A 20,151-nucleotide genomic window follows, 5' to 3' on the forward strand; every position below is an offset into this window, starting at 1 on the left:
AATATGCAATTTTAAAATAAAACATTTCCACATATATGAATACAATATGACCTAGTCTTATATTTATGAAATCAATATATGAGGCTCAACATTTATTAAACAGAATAGCTATGATTCATTTTATGAAACAATGATTTTTCTTCATGATATTTAATTGTTTCTATCCTCAGATTAGCACATCCAGCGACAAAAGAACATGCTTTCTCTACAAATCCTTTTGCATATTCTTTACAAATTGTACAAAACATTAGTCCAGAACTTTTTTTCAAAAAATAACCACTCCTGATTTTTCGTCCACGTTTCGAGTTTTCACGAGATCAGCGAGTTTGTTCGCACTCACAGTCGCACTCCTTTTTCTCAAAGCTGTTAGATGTCATTGTATCTAGCTTTCGCCTTTTCGCAGTCTCTGTATCCGCAGAGAAAAAATCAGATAACTTTTTTGTGTTTCTCCTTGTTCTGCACAACTATCAAACTACCTCATGATCACGGAGACATTTTACTTCACTATAATAAATAAGTTATATAAGAAAGCGTTCAAATGAATAAGAATTACTCGATTACCGCCATGCTGCAATAGCTAAAAATACATTCGGGGTTGTTTCCCAAGAAAGTGTCTTCAAAATGACATCGTCGATCGTAATACAAATTTCAAGCTGTTTAGCCGATATTTTTATTAGTCCGGGCGGACTGATTAGGCATAAATTTTAATAGTCCGACTTGAAATTTATTAGTCTGTGACTAACGGACTAAGGTTAGTGTCGAACCCTGCCAGGGTATATGATTTTATGACAAATGCTAAATAATGGGGAATCATTGTATTAGTATTTATTTTAACTTAATAGTGATAGAGAATATAAACTTTTTTGAAGTGTCCACAGTGCAGCAGACAAGCCAAATCAATCAGCTGCCTGGAGTTGGAACAGCAGCCAGCAGAGGGGTACCTGCCACTGGAACAAGCACACAGCCCTCCCACGGCCTCACTGACAGCCAGATGAAGAGAGCCTATGCTGCCCTAGGTCTACCCTTCAACCAGCCTGCTACTGCAGCAGTCAGACCAACAGGTGGATTAAATGATGGTATGCTTTACATGTTTACATTATAAAAGGAGATTTTTATTAGTAAAATTAAAGGAACATTGTTACTGGTAATGAAACTGATTTTTCAGCATCTGGAATAAGTGCTAGTGGCACAGGTAATCCACAGAATAACTTATTGGCAGGGTTCACAAATCCACCTGGCATGGATCCGCAGAAGTCTCAGCAGATAGCAGCCAACACAAACAGTGGTTCTAAGGAATGGCATCAAAGTGTGACGCAGGACCTAAGAAATCACCTTGTCCATAAATTGTATGTTCATATTTCTTGAGAAAGTTCAGTTTTGGATGTATTAGTTTTAAATGTACATAATTGTCATATTTGAATCGCTGCAAAAATAATACTTATTTTGTGTATGTTTTCAGAGTTCAAGCAATATTTCCTACTCCTGACCCTGCTGCACTTAAAGATAAGAGAATGAACAACTTAGTGGCCTATGCTAGGAAAGTGGAAGGAGATATGTATGATACAGCAAATAGCCGGGTAAGTCTTTCTCAAGAATCTAGGAGGTGTCATCTTTATGTTTTTTATTTTGGAAAAAACTTCTTTTTACATTAAAAAACTTTTTTAGGAGGAGTATTACCATTTGCTTGCTGAAAAGATTTATAAAATCCAGAAAGAACTGGAAGAGAAACGGTTGTACCGTATACAGCAGGGCACTGGGGGAGCTACAAATATTCCAGGAGCAAGACAGAGGCCGAGTAAGTATTAATGCATTACAAATTAGAAATCTTTAACATTATAATTACTTATGTGAACTTTTGCTATTTATATCTTTACTTAATTGTTGTAGATGGACCTCTAAATAACATACTGGTTCAGGCAGGAGGTAAAGTTCCAAATGATCCCTATAGCCTGCCCCCACAGACTCCAATGCCGGAAATGTTGAGGTCTCCCAACCCTCGACAGCCTATCAATTCACCAGGAATACGTCCTGGAGTGGACAATTCTCAGAATTACCAAAGTGTAAGTATAATGACATCAGGTTTGGAAAGCTTTTACGTAGCTCAGACATCTTTTAAGTATGAGATTAAGAATGACAAGAGTTATAATACGAATTTCTTTTTTTAGATTGCTGGAATGACGCCCCAAGATCATTTACAACAAATCAGGAATCGTTTACCACAACCTCCCATCATTCATTCATCTCAGCCTCAACAAGCTTACACAAATCAAATGTCACAGGTAATAATCTCTCGTGTTTCTTTAAATACTCGTACATTGTACATTTAGTTTTTGTTTAGTAGTATAGGCTTTAGATACCAGTATATCATTAACACGTGATTTTTCAGTCACCATCTACCATGACCCAGAGTTCACCAGGCATCACACAACTGACATCACAAATTGGATCATCTGTTAACAGTCTTCTCAATTCACCAGCCCCTCAGCTTACTAGTCAAATTCCAAATCAGATGTCCCCTGCCATGATAAATACATCTCAACCATTTGATGTAAGTGTTATACTTAAATATGAGTTATTGATGCATAAAATGCTGTCAAATATGGATATTGATTACTTGGAACCAGCAATTCCATATGAAATATTAATGTTTTATTCTGCTATTTTAAGTCAATAACAACTGTCACAAGCTCAGTGGGCAATACACAAATAAAGACTGAAATAAAACAAGAAGATGGCAAAAATTCCCAGACTTTGAAGGATGTTTTGATGGCTCCAAGCACAACAGGAAACACTCCGAGCACCATGTCTTCAGCCATGACTTCCTCAGCCAATTCTATATCCACATCAACAGTGTTTACACCCTCCAGTAAGTCCATCGACATCAAACAGGAAGTGAAACAGGAAGTGGAAATCAAGACAGAGCCAGACATTAAACAAGAACCAAACTCTGAGGGTGGAAAACAGGTAAGACCGAGTCGCCTATCATCAACTTATCATCTGAATATACCGAATTTATTTACATATATACATGACTTTTAGTGATTAACTTCATTCAGTGGAGGTTGCTTTCTGTTAAAAAAAATACGGGTTAAGTCAAACTTTGACGTGCACTTATTTAATTTTTTTAACCAATTTAAAGATTAAAGAAGAACCAGGAGAAAATATGTATGCGAGAAAGAAAGAGGAATCTGGTGAGAACAGCAGTAACAGTATGGACGTTACTATGGATTCCAAGGGCAAATCGGAGGCTGGGGACAAGCAAGAGGCCAGGGACAGTCCTCTCCCCTCTGTCTCTGCAGCCAGTGCCCCTGCTACACCAGCCACTCCCGCTACACCCAGCACTTCTCAAACCAAACAACCCCGACAAAAGAAAGGTCAGAGTCATGTCAAATTTGAAATGTTAGCCTTTATTGGCCCGTGCTATGCATTAGCTCGTGGAAGTCTACCGGCATTTGATAAACTTAAATATAATTTTTTCTTCAGTATTCAAACCTGATGAGTTGAGACAAGCATTGATGCCAACCCTTGAGAAACTTTACCGCCAGGACCCTGAGTCCATGCCATTTAGACAGCCAGTTGACCCAGTTATGTTGAACATACCTGTAAGTTTTCTTCATGACAAGTTTCTGTTAAGCAGTTTAAAAAAAGAAAAGAATATACTAAGAAAAGAAAAGAATATACATTTTAGATCTTTGTCTACCAGCTCTTGTATGTTGGCTTTTAAGTAGTTTTATAATAAATATCTACTATTCTGATGTGTTTTGTGAAGGATCTGTTTATAAATGGAACATCTTTATTTCAGGACTATTTTGACATTGTTAAGAAACCAATGGACCTTTCTACTATCAGAAGAAAGTTAGACACAGGGCAGTACACGGATCCTTGGCAGTACTGTGACGATGTCTGGCTGATGTTTGATAATGCATGGTTGTACAATAGGAAGACCTCCCGTGTCTATAAATACAGTTCGAAGGTAATAATCTCGAGTTTTCATATAGTGTAAGATGTAATTATTAGTGAAAGGAATGGATAAATAATTTTCGAACAAGTTTAACATGTAGTATATGTGAACTATTTTCTGGTTTCAGTTGGCTGAAGTATTTGAAGGAGAAATTGATGGAGTTATGCAGTCTCTTGGGTATTGTTGTGGACATAAATTTGTGTTTAGCCCACAGGTTCTTTGCTGTTATGGAAAACAGTTGTGTACAATACCCAGAGATGCCATATACTACAGTTACCAGAATCGGTAAGTTTAAAGGTTTTTTTTTTATCTTTGAAAAATATTATTGTGTAAATTTATGTTTTGAAAGTCAAGTTCAGAAAATTGTTTGCAATTTGGGTTTCTTTTTGGTGGGTGTATTGGTGTTGCTCTGTTATGTGATTGTCATTTGCTTTGCTTGCCATTCATATTGCTAATTATATTGTTTTTTACCGTTTAAACTGTTGTTAAAGTTGAAAAAAAAAACCCATTGAACATCCATTTCATGTTGAAATAATCTGGAACCAATTAAATAAATAAAAAAAAAAAAAAGATACATTCTTTCAAATATAATTTATCTACTGCAAGTGTCTATGCCAGATGGATATATATTGACTCTAATTATAAAAAAGATTGAGGGACATTTGGGATCAAACATATATTTATTAAATTGTAATGGAATCACTTTAATATTGTGGGTTTTGAATTTGAATTGAGTTAAAAAGGTAGTCTAAAAATTCAAATTTATTTGATGTTTTGGAATGATTTTGATACATTAATGAAACATTTTTCTTAATTAAATAAAAATAGTGAATAAAAAGTTATTTTCATTTTTTAGTATTCATATTATGTGACATTTCTTATCAAGAATTTGTTGAAAGTCACTTGCAGTGAATAAACCCCTGTATAAAATTTACTCATGCTATTTATTTTTAATATATATGTAACAATTTTAATCATTGTATATGCTTGATTAGTGTCATCTTGTTGCCTTTGATATTCATGGCTTTTAAGTATAATGTATTTGCATATATGTCACAGAATATTTTTTTTCATCCATATGTATTCATTTTATCATTCTCTTCATTAGTAGAAAGCTGTAATATATAATGATATATATATTTTTTTCCTTCTCTATCTGCTTCTGTTGATGTGCCATCGCTGTTGTATCGTATGCAATTCATCACTGCACATTGATCATATCACCATCATTGTTCATCTTCACTGGGACCTACCAAACAGTACAAGACAAAATGGCCTCTTTTCTGACAGATACATTTATTGTGAGAAGTGCTTCCAAGAAATCCAGGGAGATGAGGTGGAATTGTCAGATGATCCCACTCAACCTGTCACGTAAGTTACCCACCATTTATCTCCCTCTCTCGTCATCTTTAATGAATATTAAACCTGTCATCTTCTGCAATATTTTATTGCTCAAGTTTTTTTTGAAAATTAAAATGTTGCTTAACTTTTATTGTTTTTCCATTTAGAAAAATTTCAAAAGGTCAGTTTTCTAAACTGAAAAATGATCAGCTGGATTATGAACCTTTTGTGGAATGCGATGAATGTGGACGGAAAATGCATCAAATTTGTGTCCTTCACTTTGAACCTATTTGGCCTAATGGGTAAGTTACTATTGATAATGTATTTGTCATAACAAATCTTGAAAAACAATAGCTATGGTAATTTCTTGCAATGTTTGAACAATTTTAGCAGTATCATTTCTTTTTATTACAGGTTTACGTGTGATAATTGCCATAGGGCTAAGGGGACAAAAAGGAAAGAAAACAGATATTCTGCCAAAAGTAAGCTTCCATAAATAGGGGAAAGTTTGTAAATAATGCTACCATCCAATCTTTAAAATTGAGGATGAAATAAATACATGTAATTTCATTGAAAGACTTACACATTTTGTTTTTGTTTTTTCAGATCTGACCTATTCAGGTATTCCTCCGACCAAGTTGGGTACATACTTGGAGAATAGGGTTAACAACTTCTTAAAGAACAAGGATGCTGGTGCTGGTGATGTTACAATAAAAGTGCTATCAAGTGGAGACAAAGTGGTGGAAGTCAAGCCAGGCATGAAAGCTAGGTTAGTGTCAGGTCACCAGATATATTGGATTAAAAAAATCATGTACTATTTATGAACTGCGAACGCCAATGCCGTTCCCCGCCTACATTTTACATCCAAATATTTCAGAATTTCAGATATTTTAAACAAAGTTATCTACTAAAAAGTATAATCCTAAATAATTAATATCCAAATAAGATTTGTAGTCAAATTATGAATTTTTAAACAAAAGTGCTTTTAATTTTAAACAAAAGTGCTTACGGGGGGAAGGGGGTCTAAAAAAAAGATTCATTGAAAACGGCATCTATGAGTGAGGAAAATATTATTTAGCGGCCGATTTATGCATGAAAACTTAATAATCACATGTTTACGTTGGATATTAAAGTAAATTTTCATTTTGATACCTATTTGTTAATTATTTTTTGAAACATTACAAAGCAAAATGCTTGTTTTGAAAATTCAAATGTATTTTGGTCTGTAGACAAATATTCCCCCCGGTGAAACAATAAACCTTTGGTATAAATATGCAAAATAACAATATTTCAAACCCCTCAAAAGGAATTTTTGTTTCACAGGGGAAGATGTTTTAAAAAAAAAAAATTCTGTTTTCTGTTAGTTTCTATAATGAAATGAGCTATTTTAACCCAAATTACAAAGTTATCTCTCTATGTTTGACCAAATCATTTATATTTAATGAAAATATACATAAATATTTACATTATTATAAAAAAAATTAATTTAATTAGACGATTATCAAAAAATGACTTTTAGTTAGGCGACTAGACAATGCTATCATTCGCAGTCCTTTGTTCCTTTCTTCATTTCACTCCCCTAGGTTTTAGACTATATATCTGATATCAAATGGAAGAATCATTTAAGTGAAGATTAAGATAAGATTAGAAGTGCTTTTGATCTTTTCAATTAAAAAATACATTTTTTTTAGACGATCTTGCTAATTTTTTGATGTAAATAGTTCCTCATTGAAGGTTCATAAACTCCTTTTTTTTTTAAATTTTTTAAAATTTTGGTTCAGAGATATTTTCCGTTAGTCATAGATTATGATTGAATTCTACAAAATCTACATACCTAAAGAACCAAATTCAGAAAAGAATTTCCCCATAAACATTTAGTCGTATTAGTATTTAGTATTTTCAGTAAGAGTCATCTCTCTTAACGTTTACAAGGTATCAAAGTACTGAAATTAGCAATTAAATACTAAATTAAGAGGAGGCATTTTTCATGTTTTTTAGATATAACCTATATATGATTAACAGAAAAGATTTTCGGTTACTGTTTGTTTCAAACTTATGCTTAATGTTCCAGGTTTTGTGACAATGGTGAAATGCAAGAGACTTTCCAGTACAGGGCAAAGGCAATGTTTGCGTTTGAAGAGATTGATGGAACTGATGTGTGTTTCTTTGGAATGCATGTACAAGAATATGGTTCTGACTGTCCCCAACCCAACAATAGGTAAACCATTTAAAAGAGAAACTTTCAAACAGCACTTTGAAAAAAATTACTTGTATGAAACGTCTAGACTATCGATGCACTTGTTTTTTGGTGCACTTTCTACGGCTTTGATTTTTAAAAAATAATATTTCATTTTCTGTGATTTTTTAGGCGAGTTTACATATCATATCTGGACAGTGTCCATTTCTTTCAACCACGCCAATTAAGAACTGCTGTGTATCATGAAATTCTGATTGGATATTTGGAATATGTGAAACAGCAAGGATATTCATGGGCTCACATCTGGGCTTGTCCACCTAGTGAAGGGGATGACTACATATTTCATTGCCATCCACCAGAGCAAAAGATCCCAAAACCAAAGAGATTACAGGAATGGTACAAGAAAATGCTAGATAAAGCAATCATCGAACGATGTGTCATAGATTACAAGGTAACATTTTTTTTTTAAATTAATTTCCCCCCATAATGACTGCTATCAACATGTACATTTCTCAAAATGTATTGGAAGTATTGAGTGGAATTTTTTTGTAAAAATAGATATTTTTTGGACGTTTTAACAATTGTTATATAATATCAAAAGTAAAACTATCAACATAAAAATAAGGAAACCTACTTGCAATCAGTGATATTTTTCAAAGGGATAATTTTCACAAGAATAAGCAGCTTCTAATACATGAACATCTTCATTTGTTTTCAGGATATCCTTAAAGATGCCATAGAAAGCAATGTGACCAGTGCTACCATGATCCCATACTTTGAGGGTGACTTCTGGCCCAACGTGTTGGAGGAGAGCATCAAGGAGCTGGACCAGGAGGAGGAGGAGAAGAGGAAGCGTGAGGAGGCGGAGGCAGCGGCCGCCGAGCAGGAGCCCGAGTGTATCGACGATGGCGAGGGCAGCAACCAGGTAACGCTCACCCTCGAAATGGCTCACACGGGCTTTTTCTAGAATGGAGTTTCTTATAAAAGTCAAAGAAATTAATATCTAGAAAAGCTTCCATCACAGATTTATATTCATGCAATTTTTTAAGGCGTCGAGCTAATGCTCGGCAGCCTTCTAGCGATCGTCTGGATTGGCAATCGTCCAAAAATTCATGCACTGCACCGCCTTTTTAATGCGCATAAAAAATAAGTTCCTTGAAGTATTAAATGTATTACAAGATTTGTATTCCTTTTATTCAACTAAATTGTGTACAAAAAAACCAACTTTGCCTCCCTGGTTATTGACAACTCATTGCATTAGTATAAATTTGCTTAATCAAGAAATGGCGGATGAATACAATAAGGTGCAATGTAAACATTCACTAAAATATTATTTAAGTTTACCGCTTACATTTTGATTGGAGACTGTGCCCGATAGAAATAAAATTTGATATGTTAATGTATTTGTTATCGGGCATGGTCTCCAAAATAATTGTAAGCGATAAACTTATCAAGAGATTTTGTTGCAATTAATAAACACGATAATGCAGTTGGTTTGGTCGAGCATTTTAGATAGCACGTGTTGTGGATTTGTTTGTAAACAACCATAGCATAGGTAATCTTGTTTCAAACGGGAATTGAAATAAATAAAAGTATGTTTTATTATTATAATTAGGGACACACTGTTAATGTATTCAAATTATGAGCCTGTGAAATGTACAAAGACTTTTTAAAGCAGAAAGAAAATAATAATTTTGAACTTTGAAATTTCTTCGATTTTTGTAACCATGATGAGTTATTGTATTATAAACTCATCACTACCTATTTTATAACGAAATATACTGAAACAGCACAAAACGTAATTTATTTCCTTTTTTATTCTAATATTATTTGATAAACGACTATATATATTAATACAGAAATTCAAATTATTGATATCATTCTATATTTAAAAGAAAATGTCAGCTCGACGCCTTTGTGGCCGTTCCGGCCTTTGATTTTAACATTAGTAGATAATTTTTTTTAAAATGTACTGAGCTAATGTATTTTCATAATACGATGCAAGACTCTCTGTAAGTCTTCTCACTCTAGAATTAAGGAAACTAATGTACTTTGTTATGCTCCCAAAAAGGTCCTTTCTTCAATATGTATACTTGAAAAGCATGTTGATGGCAACATTTCCTTTGTAGGGAGTTGGAAAGAAAAAAGGAAAGAGTAATAGAAATAAAAAGGCCAGCAAAAGCAAGAGCAGCCAGAGGAAGAATCCAAAGAAAACCAACATGCCTCATGGTGGCAATGATCTCACCCAAAAAGTATATGCCACAATGGAGAAGCATAAGGAGGTAAGATTTAATTGAATAAGTGGTCTGGTAAATGAAAATTTAAGACAAAAAAATTTACATATCTTTTTGCAGATATTAAACTAATGTTTTTGCCATACTTTTTCAGGTGTTCTTTGTGATCCGACTTCACAGTCAGGCTTATGCCTCACAATCACTCCCTCCAATCATTGACCCTGACCCCATGATTACCTGTGACTTGATGGACGGCCGTGATGCCTTCCTCACCATGGCTCGTGACAAGCATCAGGAATTCTCTTCACTGCGGAGGGCTAAATACTCAACCTTGGCAATGTTGTATGAAATTCACAATCAGGGAAGAGACAATTTCGTGTACACATGTAATCATTGTAAAGCCCATGTGGAAACCCGGTGGCATTGTACTGTTTGTGAAGTAAGTATTTTTGTTGTGTGTAGCTAAGAATATGCAATAAACTGTAGATTGAATACATTAATGGATGATATATGTGTGTATTAAACTTGCTTTTAGAAAATTTAAAGATTTCAATAGATGTAGTATTAAGCAAGTTTGAGCTAAATTCTTTGCCTAAATGTTTGGATAAAGTCTGTTACATCTTTCTTATCCATTGTTCAAATCTGCTTTTGCCATATTACTTATAATTTGTCTTATCTTTATTTTAGGACTTTGATTTGTGTAATGCCTGCTATGAAACAGAGAAACATGCTCATAAAATGGAGAAACTTGGTCTTGATTTGGATGATGGAACATCTACAAGTGATAAACAAGATAATCCTCAGGAATCTCGTAGACAATCTATTCAGAGGTGCATTCATTCTCTTGTGCATGCATGTCAGTGCAGAGACGCCAATTGTAGACTTCCAAGTTGTCAGAAGATGAAGCGTGTCGTTTCTCATACAAAGTGTTGTAGGAAAAAGACCAACGGTGTGTGTCCGATATGTAAACAGCTTATTGCTCTGTGCCTGTATCACGCAAAACATTGTACAGAGAACAAGTGTCAAGTACCATTCTGTGTACAGATTAAACAGAAACTGAGGCAGCAACAACTTCAGCATCGGCTTCAACAAGCGCAGATGTTGCGGAGGCGTATGGCTGTGATGCAAAGGACTACTGCAACTCCGAGTGCAGCACAAGTGACATCTCAGCCATCACCCTCACCCGTGACTGTGACTATTCCGCAACAACAACAACCCCAGCAGCCTGGAATAGGTGGGAAACCACCACCCGCTCCTCCCCAAGCTGCCATGCAGGCTGCTCAGGAGGCCAAGAGAATAGCTCTACAGCAAACACTCAATACAATGAACAAGCCGATACCTTCTGTGCCACCGAGTACGAACATGGCTCCCCCACCTATGAAACCCAATCCTGCACTCCCTGGCATGCCTCAGCAGCCACCGCAATCCGTTGGAATGCCCAACTGGCAAAACTATCAACAGAATAACCAGTCTCAAATTCGCCAGCAAATCCAACCACAACAACAGCTGCCCAGGATGCCAATGCCTAACAGACAGCAGCAACCAGTGATGAATCAACCAGGCATTCAAATGCAACCAAACCAAATCAGACAAACAAGTCAGCATGCACTGCATGAGTTGTTAAAAACTTTGAAATCTCCTTCATCAAACCAACAGCAGGCTCAAGTGCTTCAGATTTTGAAATCGAATCCACAGCTTATGGCAGCTTTTATTCAACAAAGAGCAAAACAACAGCAGATGCAAGGACAGGGTCAGGTACCTCCCAACAATCCCAATCAGATACAGAACATGGGTCAGATGGGCATGAGTGCTCCCCAAACAACAGGGCAGCCCACCACTCAACAGCAGCAAATGTGGCAATATCAGCAACAGCAACAGAGACTAAGGATGCAGCAAAACTCTGTTCCCCAACAGCATAATGTGCAACAACCACAAACAAATCAAATGGGACAGTTTCAAGCTCCACAACCTTCATTTCAACAACGACAACGGATGTCCTATCCCCAACAGTCACAAGGATCATTCCAGGGGGATGGAACACAACACATGCAACAACAGTTTAATCCGCAGCATAACCAACAAATGATTCATCAAGTTCATCAGCAGCAAGTCCAAATTAGACAACAGTTTTCTGGCGGAAAACCTGTGAGTCCCCAAATGTCAGCCAATCAGAACCCATCCCCCCAGCAGTTCATGCAGCAAGTGAGGTCACCCACATCATTACCACAAACTGTCCGGTCCCCTCAACCAATCGCATCTCCTCATCAGCAGCTTAATCCATCCCCACGTCAACCTCAAATGTCACCTCATCATGTCATATCCAATCAATCTCATCCGGGAGTGCATGACGCTAACCAAATGAACTCAGAGACAATGTTGTTTAGTGGTGGCATGTCCCTCCAGAATCAGGGAGCAGATTCTGGACTGGGCTTGTCACAGGACAATGAGGTGGCTCCTCTAACACCACAGGACCAGCTCTCAAAATATGTAGAGACCTTGTAGGACTAGGTCAATAATCTGTTATACGCCTCTCAAAACTGCAGATGCAAATAGTAGTGTACAAAGGAGGATGAAAATCCCCTGGTGCATAGTACTTGTTTCCAGAACAAACACAAAAATATAACAAGAGGTTTTAATATATTTTAATGGTACAATTTGTTGAGTCAAGCATGAATGTGATGTTTGATTGTTGTTTCAGTTTATATATACGAATTTTATTATGAATACAGAGAAAACTTTCATCCACTATTCATGAGGAACTTGCATAACTCATGTGACATAGATTTTAGTCGTAGCCTGCCATAATGTTTTATTTAAGAAATTCTAGATCAAAATCATCATTCATGAAATAAACTTGCTGTGTTATTAAAATCATGTTACGAATATAATGTAAATTAATGTTACTGTACAGCTGGTGAAAACCTTTCATTGCTTTTTTGTTTTCTCTGATGTGCAGGTTTTCACATGAATGAAAGAATTATTATATTTTGTATGTTCCTTAAATTATGAGTTGGTGTAGAAGTACAATTTTTGTGCAACACATTCACAGCTTTATGAACATTTTCTTGGTTTGTACATTTGTATTGTCTTCAGATTTTTAATATTGATTACTCTGTCATGTTGAAATGAAGGAACCATTGTATAAATACAAAAATCATAATTATGATCGTTTATTTTATTCTCAGAAAGGAAGAGTAACCTTGTTATTTCATCAATTATGATGCTTCAAAAATGTCCAGTCTTAATGTAGACAATCCATAGTCAAGGTGTAAAGGTCAAGGAAAATCTTCAAGGTCAGTTTCTCACAATATTGACAAGGTGGTACATGAATCTGCACGGGATGAATAAAGAGACTACCTACAGGGTATTTGAAAGAATTTAGATAGTTGCCAATAATTTTCAAAACATAAGCAAATCTTTGAATTGGTATTAATATTTTGTACCCACCTTAGAGTGTCAAGGCTGAAGAAATAGAGATTTAAACTGCTACTCTGAGTGAACAAGATAATGCTCTTTGAGCCTTCCAGATACTGGATGTCAAAACTAGTCTGAGATTCCTTGATGCCTGTACACATGGGCCTCTACAGGGGAAGCCCAATAAGTTTCATACTTTCGTTATGTATGTTCTTCGTACGTAAAATATAAATGAAAAGAAAGCCAACTATTGTACCAGACGTTATACAAAGCCTTGGCACGTATGCATAGCTGATTTGTAAGAATGGAAAAATATGAAAAGTGGATATTTGTGAGAAATCTTGAAATTGTGTATACATGTAGATGATTCTAACCCCTTTCATTATTCATGGTAGCTTTATGTTTTATACATTGTCTGTAAATTAATATCGATGTTGAGTTATATTGTGAAAAATAGGCATACAAACCTTTAGAACATTTTAATTGCGTATTTTCCAACATATATGACGCTACTTGTATTTATTTTTCGTAAGAGTTATCGAACATTGTAGAGGTGAGACTTGGCAGTGGTCCATAAAATATGAAATTGAACAATGGGCTTAGAAGAACACGGACAAGGAAGTTTAACGCTTGTGTATCTTTTTCTTCAAAAAGCCTTTCTCCTTTTTCCTATTATAAGTTATATATACGATCATGGGTTTACTATGATACGTAATACATGTAACCAGATTCTTGGAATCCCAATCATCAAAACCCAACATGCACATTTTCCTTATCGAATAACTGGAAGACGAACTATTTATGTTACAATCCCTCAATATCGACGAGGCATTAATATGATGTCGTTTGCCCCGGATTTTTTTTCTAAGTGGATATCTCTTCCTGTTTTGAATATAAAAAAATTACTGCATTGCTGGAAGATATTTCAATTTTTCCATTTTATTTGATTAATTTATAACATCGACATGTAAGCATACAAAACAAATATCACGTTGAAAAAGGTATGTTTTTTTCTGTGTTCGACTTGCTTAAGTCTACATGCCGTTGCTGTTATATTATACTTTTTATCAATTTTTTATGCTTGTTTGAAAAATATAAATACCTACAAAAATATTGGCAATGTATGTTTGACATCATCCAAATAGAATAATGAGAGCAAAATTGAAATTAACTGACGCACGAAGAGACTTGAGCAAGTCTGTTCCAGCATATATATAGAGGTGCATTCAGAATTGAGTCTCAAATGTAACAAGAAATCATATTGACGCAAGCGTCAAATGGGCCGCAAAAAATATAATTGTTGTATAAATCATTGGTTGTTTACATAAAAACACACCACAAAGAAGAAAATAAGAGTTGGTTGTACTAATTTGTATGGTAAATTTTAATATACTTTCAGCAACTTGTTTTGAAGTTTAACATTTTACTATTATCATAAAGAATCGATTTCGTTACTGTAAGCATTTCTAACGGAAATTGTATGATCATTGCCATAGTATGAAGTAATGGAGAACACATTGATTTTTACATTACTCTAATAAAAAGTTCAACTTATCATTTTTCTCTTGGAGATTATGTATTTCAAACCATTTTTTTTTTGTTGCATTGTATTGAATGAAAACTTAATGCATTATATAGTCATTTTATTTGACACGGCACATTGAAATTCAAATGTATCATTTATATAAAATTTAATGACATTCAGGTCTTTCGTATTTCAAGTCTTTAGTATGTCCCGCATACCGATCCTGATGCATTGTTTTGAAAAGAATGAAGAACTCCGAAATTTTCCGAATAGATTATAGTCTCGATAAAAACGCGTCAAATACGACAATCTACTAAGTATGGCCTACTTTTCATTTACGAGTAAAACAAAAAATATGTGATATTTTCTAAAAGGCATAAAACATATTTCTACATGCAAATTTACGTTTAATTCATAAAAATAAGCATAGTATTAATTCTATTAAAAAAGAACTATCCCGCAGAAACGCAGTAACAATATTTAAATGTGTATCAAATAACGGACCGCCTTCCGGCGGCCCGTAAAAATAAAGGTTGGCAATAACAATAATTGAAAGACAAGTCATTGTGTCTACAGACACGATGGGTTTTTATTTTTTAGGGGGGAAAAGGAGGGGGGGGGGGGCTACTGTTTGATCAGAAAGGCGCAGTAACATAGAGTTGTTGAGTTATACGAACTCTATGTGGAGTTTAGAAGTCCAATAACACAGTTTGTTGGCAATGCTCAGCAGATAGGGGATGTAGGAAACGAGTCCATGGTACCTGTGATCATGTAACGCCACGCGGTACGTAAACAGGTTATGACGATCGTTGGATAGAGAGGTGAAATCAAAGTCCTCAGAGAGTAAAAGGTTCAGTCTTTGATGCAAGCGGTCGATTTCGTCTTTCAACATTGGTTCTCTCAACCGACGAATACTACTGCAGAAATCGCATATTTTCTTGTACAGAGCGTCATTATCACGTTTCAACATAAGCAGCTCTTCCCAGAACATCAGAAATCCAAACATTTTTCCTTGACTGCCGTCTCGCGGCGTCCCGTTGCTTGGTAACTGACCGGAAAATCTCATGACCCTCTTGTAGTTCCGGATTGTGTTTATTTCACGTGGTAACAAATCACCTCCCAAAATGTGAATCAACTTCATTGAGTCTAAAAACGACTGCTGGCTCCGCAAAAACCAGTCCATGTAGCGCATTTTTAGTGAGTTCAGGCGACCGACATGTTTGTTGGCCTCATTCTTTAGAACTTCCAGTTCCATCATTTTCAGCTCGAACTTGCTGAAGGCTTGATTGCTGAAAGAGAAATTAAAGTGTTTTTACAAACTAAGCAGGCATGGATGTAATAACTAAGAAATCGTTTGAATTAGCATTAAACTGAAATAATGTAATCTTATTTTTATTTGCGTGTGAGAAAATTTCGCGAGGTTCGCGAGAACATCGTCGTCGCGAATATTTCTCGCTGCGAAATAGTCATCAAATTTTTATGATAAACTATTTCCCAGATTATATACATCTATAGTATACTTGGTCGCAAACTTAAGCGCTGCGAACCAGTATCTCCAGTAAACGGGGAAATAAAGTCGCCGAATAAAAGTTAGTATAAATACAGTAATGTTCTATCAATTACAATGTTCATTTAATATAATAAATGCAAACTAATTGTTGTAAAATGGTAAGAGTATATGTTTTAATAAAAACAAAAAAAAACTAAAACGTGTAATATCAAAAAGTGTCGATGGTGTTGTACAAGGACATAAAATGGAAAAGTCTTACTTTACATAATATAATACAATAGCTACGTCCACCAAGTATTTGAAGTTAAACATATGTGTTTCATAAAAATGCCAATTTTTGTTCATATGAGATGGGAACTGTCTTACCAGATGTAAACCTTTTAAATAAAATGATAAGCCAACTGCACCAATTGACCATGTTTGGCGATGTGGCAGAGCATATATATCCTGGCTCTTCTTTTTACATCACATACTTATCAAAAATCTGTTATTTTACACATTTCAACAAAAACGTGGACACTGTTGCTTCCAACGATAATGGATACTTATACTAGAGAAATTAAGATGTTAATCAATTAATTAAAACTAAAGAATCATCCCCTGCTTGTTCCAAGGACATTACGGTCGGTTACAACCATTGCTACAAAAACCCAACAACATGCATGTTGTGTGGGTTTTTTTTCCGACAATTATCATTTGTGCAGTTTGGTTATTGATTTTATTCAGTTAAAACAGAATCTATCAAAGAATGTCTTGGTAATAAGTAAATACTAATTACTGTATTACTAGTAAAACAAAAAGGTAACTTATCAATTCTCACAGACCAACATATTGCACACAGAACACGAATTTGTATTTTCGTCCTAGCATTTTTAATTAGCTTCTTCGTAAACGTTTATTGAATTTTGTAACCGAAGAACTTTTAGATCATCCGAATTAATAAATAAAACCATTCGTTAAGAAGATACAATAAATGAAATATCGGTATAACATCCACTGCAATTTACATTTTTGATGAATCAAGGAAGCCAATATCACGATTATTATTTTGAAAAATCAATATTTTCAGTAACGCATGAATAAATCATCTTCTTATTTTTTTTGTAAATGGTTATTTCATACTTACTGATAATCTCTGTAAGTCAAAGCGACCGCCATTTTCATTCCGATTGGCTTGTTCTGATGTAAGTGTGCGACAAATTCTGAAATGAAATAAAATCTGGGTTCAAAACTTGAATAAATATATTATTTGCCAGCGCTGTGTTATCTATGGGCCACTCAAAAAACTTTAATAAAGACATAACATGTTTTTCAGCCAAACAAAACTCTTTAGCCCTATCGGAAAGTGTCATCGAAAAGTCAACAGCGCAGTTTTATATATAATAGTTTAATAACATTGTCGTCCTTGCAGAGCTTGAAAGTGGGATATTTTTCAAGACTGGAGCGAGATATAAAAAAGGACAAGAAATCCTTGAATATACCAAGGAAGGCTTTGATTGCATAAAGTCGAGAGGTACACTTACAATATCAAAGAGAGTTCCTCACATTCGCCCAGTCAATGCCATGTTGCATGGATTTACATCAAACGGATTTTGGCTGTGGTCAAAGTCAGTTTGCCAATATAGGGTGTCCTTCACAATGAAATTACATAAAAATTCATCTTAGCCCCTGGTACAGTAAATGGCATTTATATATATATATGCTAATACATCATCATCTGACAACATCACGTTAAACCAATTTACATTTTGTTTTTAAAAATCGGTGACCCTTTTTTAGACGGACAAAATGGTACATATGTTCTAACTTGTTAAACACTACACCTGATTCCCTTTCATTTAATTCAATGGTAGTTTATCAAATCTCTTTAAGATTGAATTATTTTGGGACCTGTCGGGTAGTAAAACACATTTAAAATACCGGGTTTAATGTCATCTAGAAAGCTCGGTGTCATTAAAGTATTTGGTTTCTTCAGCTTATTTGAAAATGGAATTAAATAACGATTTTAAAGGAAGTCTTGTAAATAAGAGGTTAAAAAAGTTTCTCCGGCATTCACTTATAATTTATGCGTTCTTTTATAATAATAGCTGGCTTATCGACAAAATGTACCTGTTTGTGTAAAAAAAAATCACTAGGTGTTCGACACGGATATCTCAGCTGGATTCTTTATTGCAAATCAATTCGCAAATCAATTTTCGATAAATGCAAGAAAAGATTTGAAACTTCTCAATTCGATTTTTCTTTTTCAATAAATGTAAAGACGGATTTGATACTATTAAAATTAGTTTTGTTGCTCTGTTCGGTTGTTAAAAGTTTGAATGAGTACATTATGTGAGGAGTGAAATTATTCCTCTAGAACACTGGTATTAGCTGTATAGGAAAGAGTATTAGATGGTTTTGAATCTAAAATATCATTGATTTCTTTCCAAGTTTTAAAAAAATCGAACAATTGATTGGAATTGTTCAGAAGGTAAAATGTGTATGCAGGTAACATTGTATTATGGGATTATTGCAGGCTTTATAACTAATCCAGATTAACTTCCTATTCATGAATTTCACGATTTGAAAGTGGGTCAACATTATAACGCACATAAATGTTTCAGTCAAAGTAAAAATATTTTCACGTAGAAATAATGAGTATCGACCATTGTTTGCGCATTGTAAGTTCAAATGTTCCTGTGAATTCGGTCCGCAGTAAAATCAATAGATAAAAAATGATCTTTTATATATAATCCTGCCGATACATTTCAACACTAATCGCCTGACTGTAAATTCCATTTATATATTTGCAATAATCTCAAACTTGAATATTTACTTACAATTTTAAAAACGACCCGAGTTCGTAGAAAACGATCCCTATACAACACTTACACTAATTAAGTCACTCCATCAACTGTATTGGAACTGTTTCAATCTTAACCTTTTGAAGTTCTTTTTTAAAACCCCGTTTTCAAAAAAAAACAACAAAACTTTTACTCAACAAGCAAAAATAATTACACATTTAAACCATAATTGACTTACTTGCGACGGTGTGTATTAATCCATTTTCTGGAGTAACTTGTCACACTTTGGGTTAAAGCCCCCTTCGTCCAGCACTTTTATTTACAGTAACTAAGTAAGGGTCGGGTATATCTTCCACGCAGCTCTGTGGAACTGCGCACTGGGAGTAAAAGGTAATACGGCCTAATCGACAGCAGTATTTACTCAAGATTTCGATAAGTACTTGAGCTTTTCTGTACACATATATTTGCTTACTGCATCACACCCCCTATAGTAAGGAGTGTCACACCTGTTCATTTCCGTTTGTTTGTTGCTCCAAACAGTGCAGTGATTTAGTTAATTAAAACAATTCGCGAGGACTCCTAATTACGTTAGATAAAACGTTCATCAATAATTCAGATATTACATTGTTGCACTTTGGAGCTGTCGACGAGTTCAGAATTGGTACTGCCAACAGGTTCAGTGTCAAATCCCGACCTAAATTTTCAAATTAAAACAACATAGTTGCTATATGAAATAACTTTCACACCATTATCGATGTCCACGGGCACCTGTTCTAATCAGTCGTGTGGCGAACAAAAATAAAAATGGTTAAAATCAATATCGTCCACAACTTTTTATTAACAAGTCTACCGTAGATATTTCTGTGAACAGATAGATTGCATTACCACAGACACCTGACGTTATATATTTTTCTCGAAATAAAAATATATACCCTCAATAGTACCTAATAAGGTACTTAATTAGAGTGTATATATATACATGTGTGTGTATATATATATATATATATATATATATATATATATATATATATATATATATATATATATATATATATATATATATATATATATATATATATATATATATAAAGAGAAAAAAGCAACACTAACTACTTTTTTTTCTTTTATCATTTTTTTACCGGACACTGAGAAAATACTTTTGTGATTTGGAGATATATATATATAT

At 34.6% G+C, this 20,151-nt stretch overlaps 2 protein-coding genes across 5 annotated transcripts in view; one reads left to right on the forward strand and one right to left on the reverse strand.

Moving 5' to 3' along the window:
- The window catches only part of LOC105328278 (CREB-binding protein), a 15,956-nt gene extending 3,063 nt beyond the window's left edge, over positions 1-12,893 (forward strand). For 2 of the 4 annotated variants that reach the window (XM_066076949.1, XM_011429067.4), the window contains exons 6-27: positions 870-1,076; positions 1,166-1,346; positions 1,460-1,577; positions 1,666-1,795; positions 1,888-2,060; positions 2,166-2,279; positions 2,387-2,548; positions 2,668-2,964; positions 3,140-3,374; positions 3,484-3,602; positions 3,803-3,973; positions 4,089-4,246; positions 5,222-5,332; positions 5,470-5,604; positions 5,717-5,784; positions 5,909-6,071; positions 7,374-7,520; positions 7,671-7,950; positions 8,218-8,424; positions 9,629-9,781; positions 9,888-10,172; positions 10,421-12,893. In XM_066076949.1, the coding sequence (XP_065933021.1) occupies positions 870-1,076; positions 1,166-1,346; positions 1,460-1,577; positions 1,666-1,795; positions 1,888-2,060; positions 2,166-2,279; positions 2,387-2,548; positions 2,668-2,964; positions 3,140-3,374; positions 3,484-3,602; positions 3,803-3,973; positions 4,089-4,246; positions 5,222-5,332; positions 5,470-5,604; positions 5,717-5,784; positions 5,909-6,071; positions 7,374-7,520; positions 7,671-7,950; positions 8,218-8,424; positions 9,629-9,781; positions 9,888-10,172; positions 10,421-12,235 (5,429 nt within the window). In that variant the 3' untranslated portion in view covers positions 12,236-12,893. The remainder of the gene's footprint in view (positions 1-869; positions 1,077-1,165; positions 1,347-1,459; positions 1,578-1,665; positions 1,796-1,887; positions 2,061-2,165; positions 2,280-2,386; positions 2,549-2,667; positions 2,965-3,139; positions 3,375-3,483; positions 3,603-3,802; positions 3,974-4,088; positions 4,247-5,221; positions 5,333-5,469; positions 5,605-5,716; positions 5,785-5,908; positions 6,072-7,373; positions 7,521-7,670; positions 7,951-8,217; positions 8,425-9,628; positions 9,782-9,887; positions 10,173-10,420) is intronic. The other 2 variants (XM_011429068.4, XM_011429070.4) reach the window with 2 other exon arrangements.
- Positions 12,894-15,274: 2,381 nt separating this feature from the next.
- LOC105328279 (uncharacterized) lies at positions 15,275-19,707 on the reverse strand. Its single transcript, XM_066076950.1, has 4 exons — positions 19,204-19,707; positions 17,706-17,813; positions 17,309-17,384; positions 15,275-15,961 (listed from the first exon to the last, which is right to left on the reverse strand). The coding sequence occupies exons 3-4, from the start codon at positions 17,344-17,346 to the stop codon at positions 15,340-15,342; spliced, it is 660 nt and encodes a 219-aa protein (XP_065933022.1). The 5' UTR covers positions 17,347-17,384; positions 17,706-17,813; positions 19,204-19,707; the 3' UTR covers positions 15,275-15,339.
- Between the last annotated feature and the right edge of the window lie 444 nt (positions 19,708-20,151).

Source organism: Magallana gigas, chromosome 2 (assembly GCF_963853765.1).
Source record: "Magallana gigas chromosome 2, xbMagGiga1.1, whole genome shotgun sequence".
Classification (NCBI taxonomy): Eukaryota; Metazoa; Mollusca; class Bivalvia; order Ostreida; family Ostreidae; genus Magallana; species Magallana gigas.

Coding starts and splice junctions, on each gene's coding strand:
- LOC105328279 (XM_066076950.1), bottom strand. CDS start 17,346: ATGAAAATGGCGGTCGCTTTGACTTACAGAGATTATCA. Junction 15,962..17,308: donor TTGACTTACAGAGATTATCA/GTAAGTATGAAA, acceptor TTTCTCTTTCAG/CAATCAAGCCTTCAGCAAGT.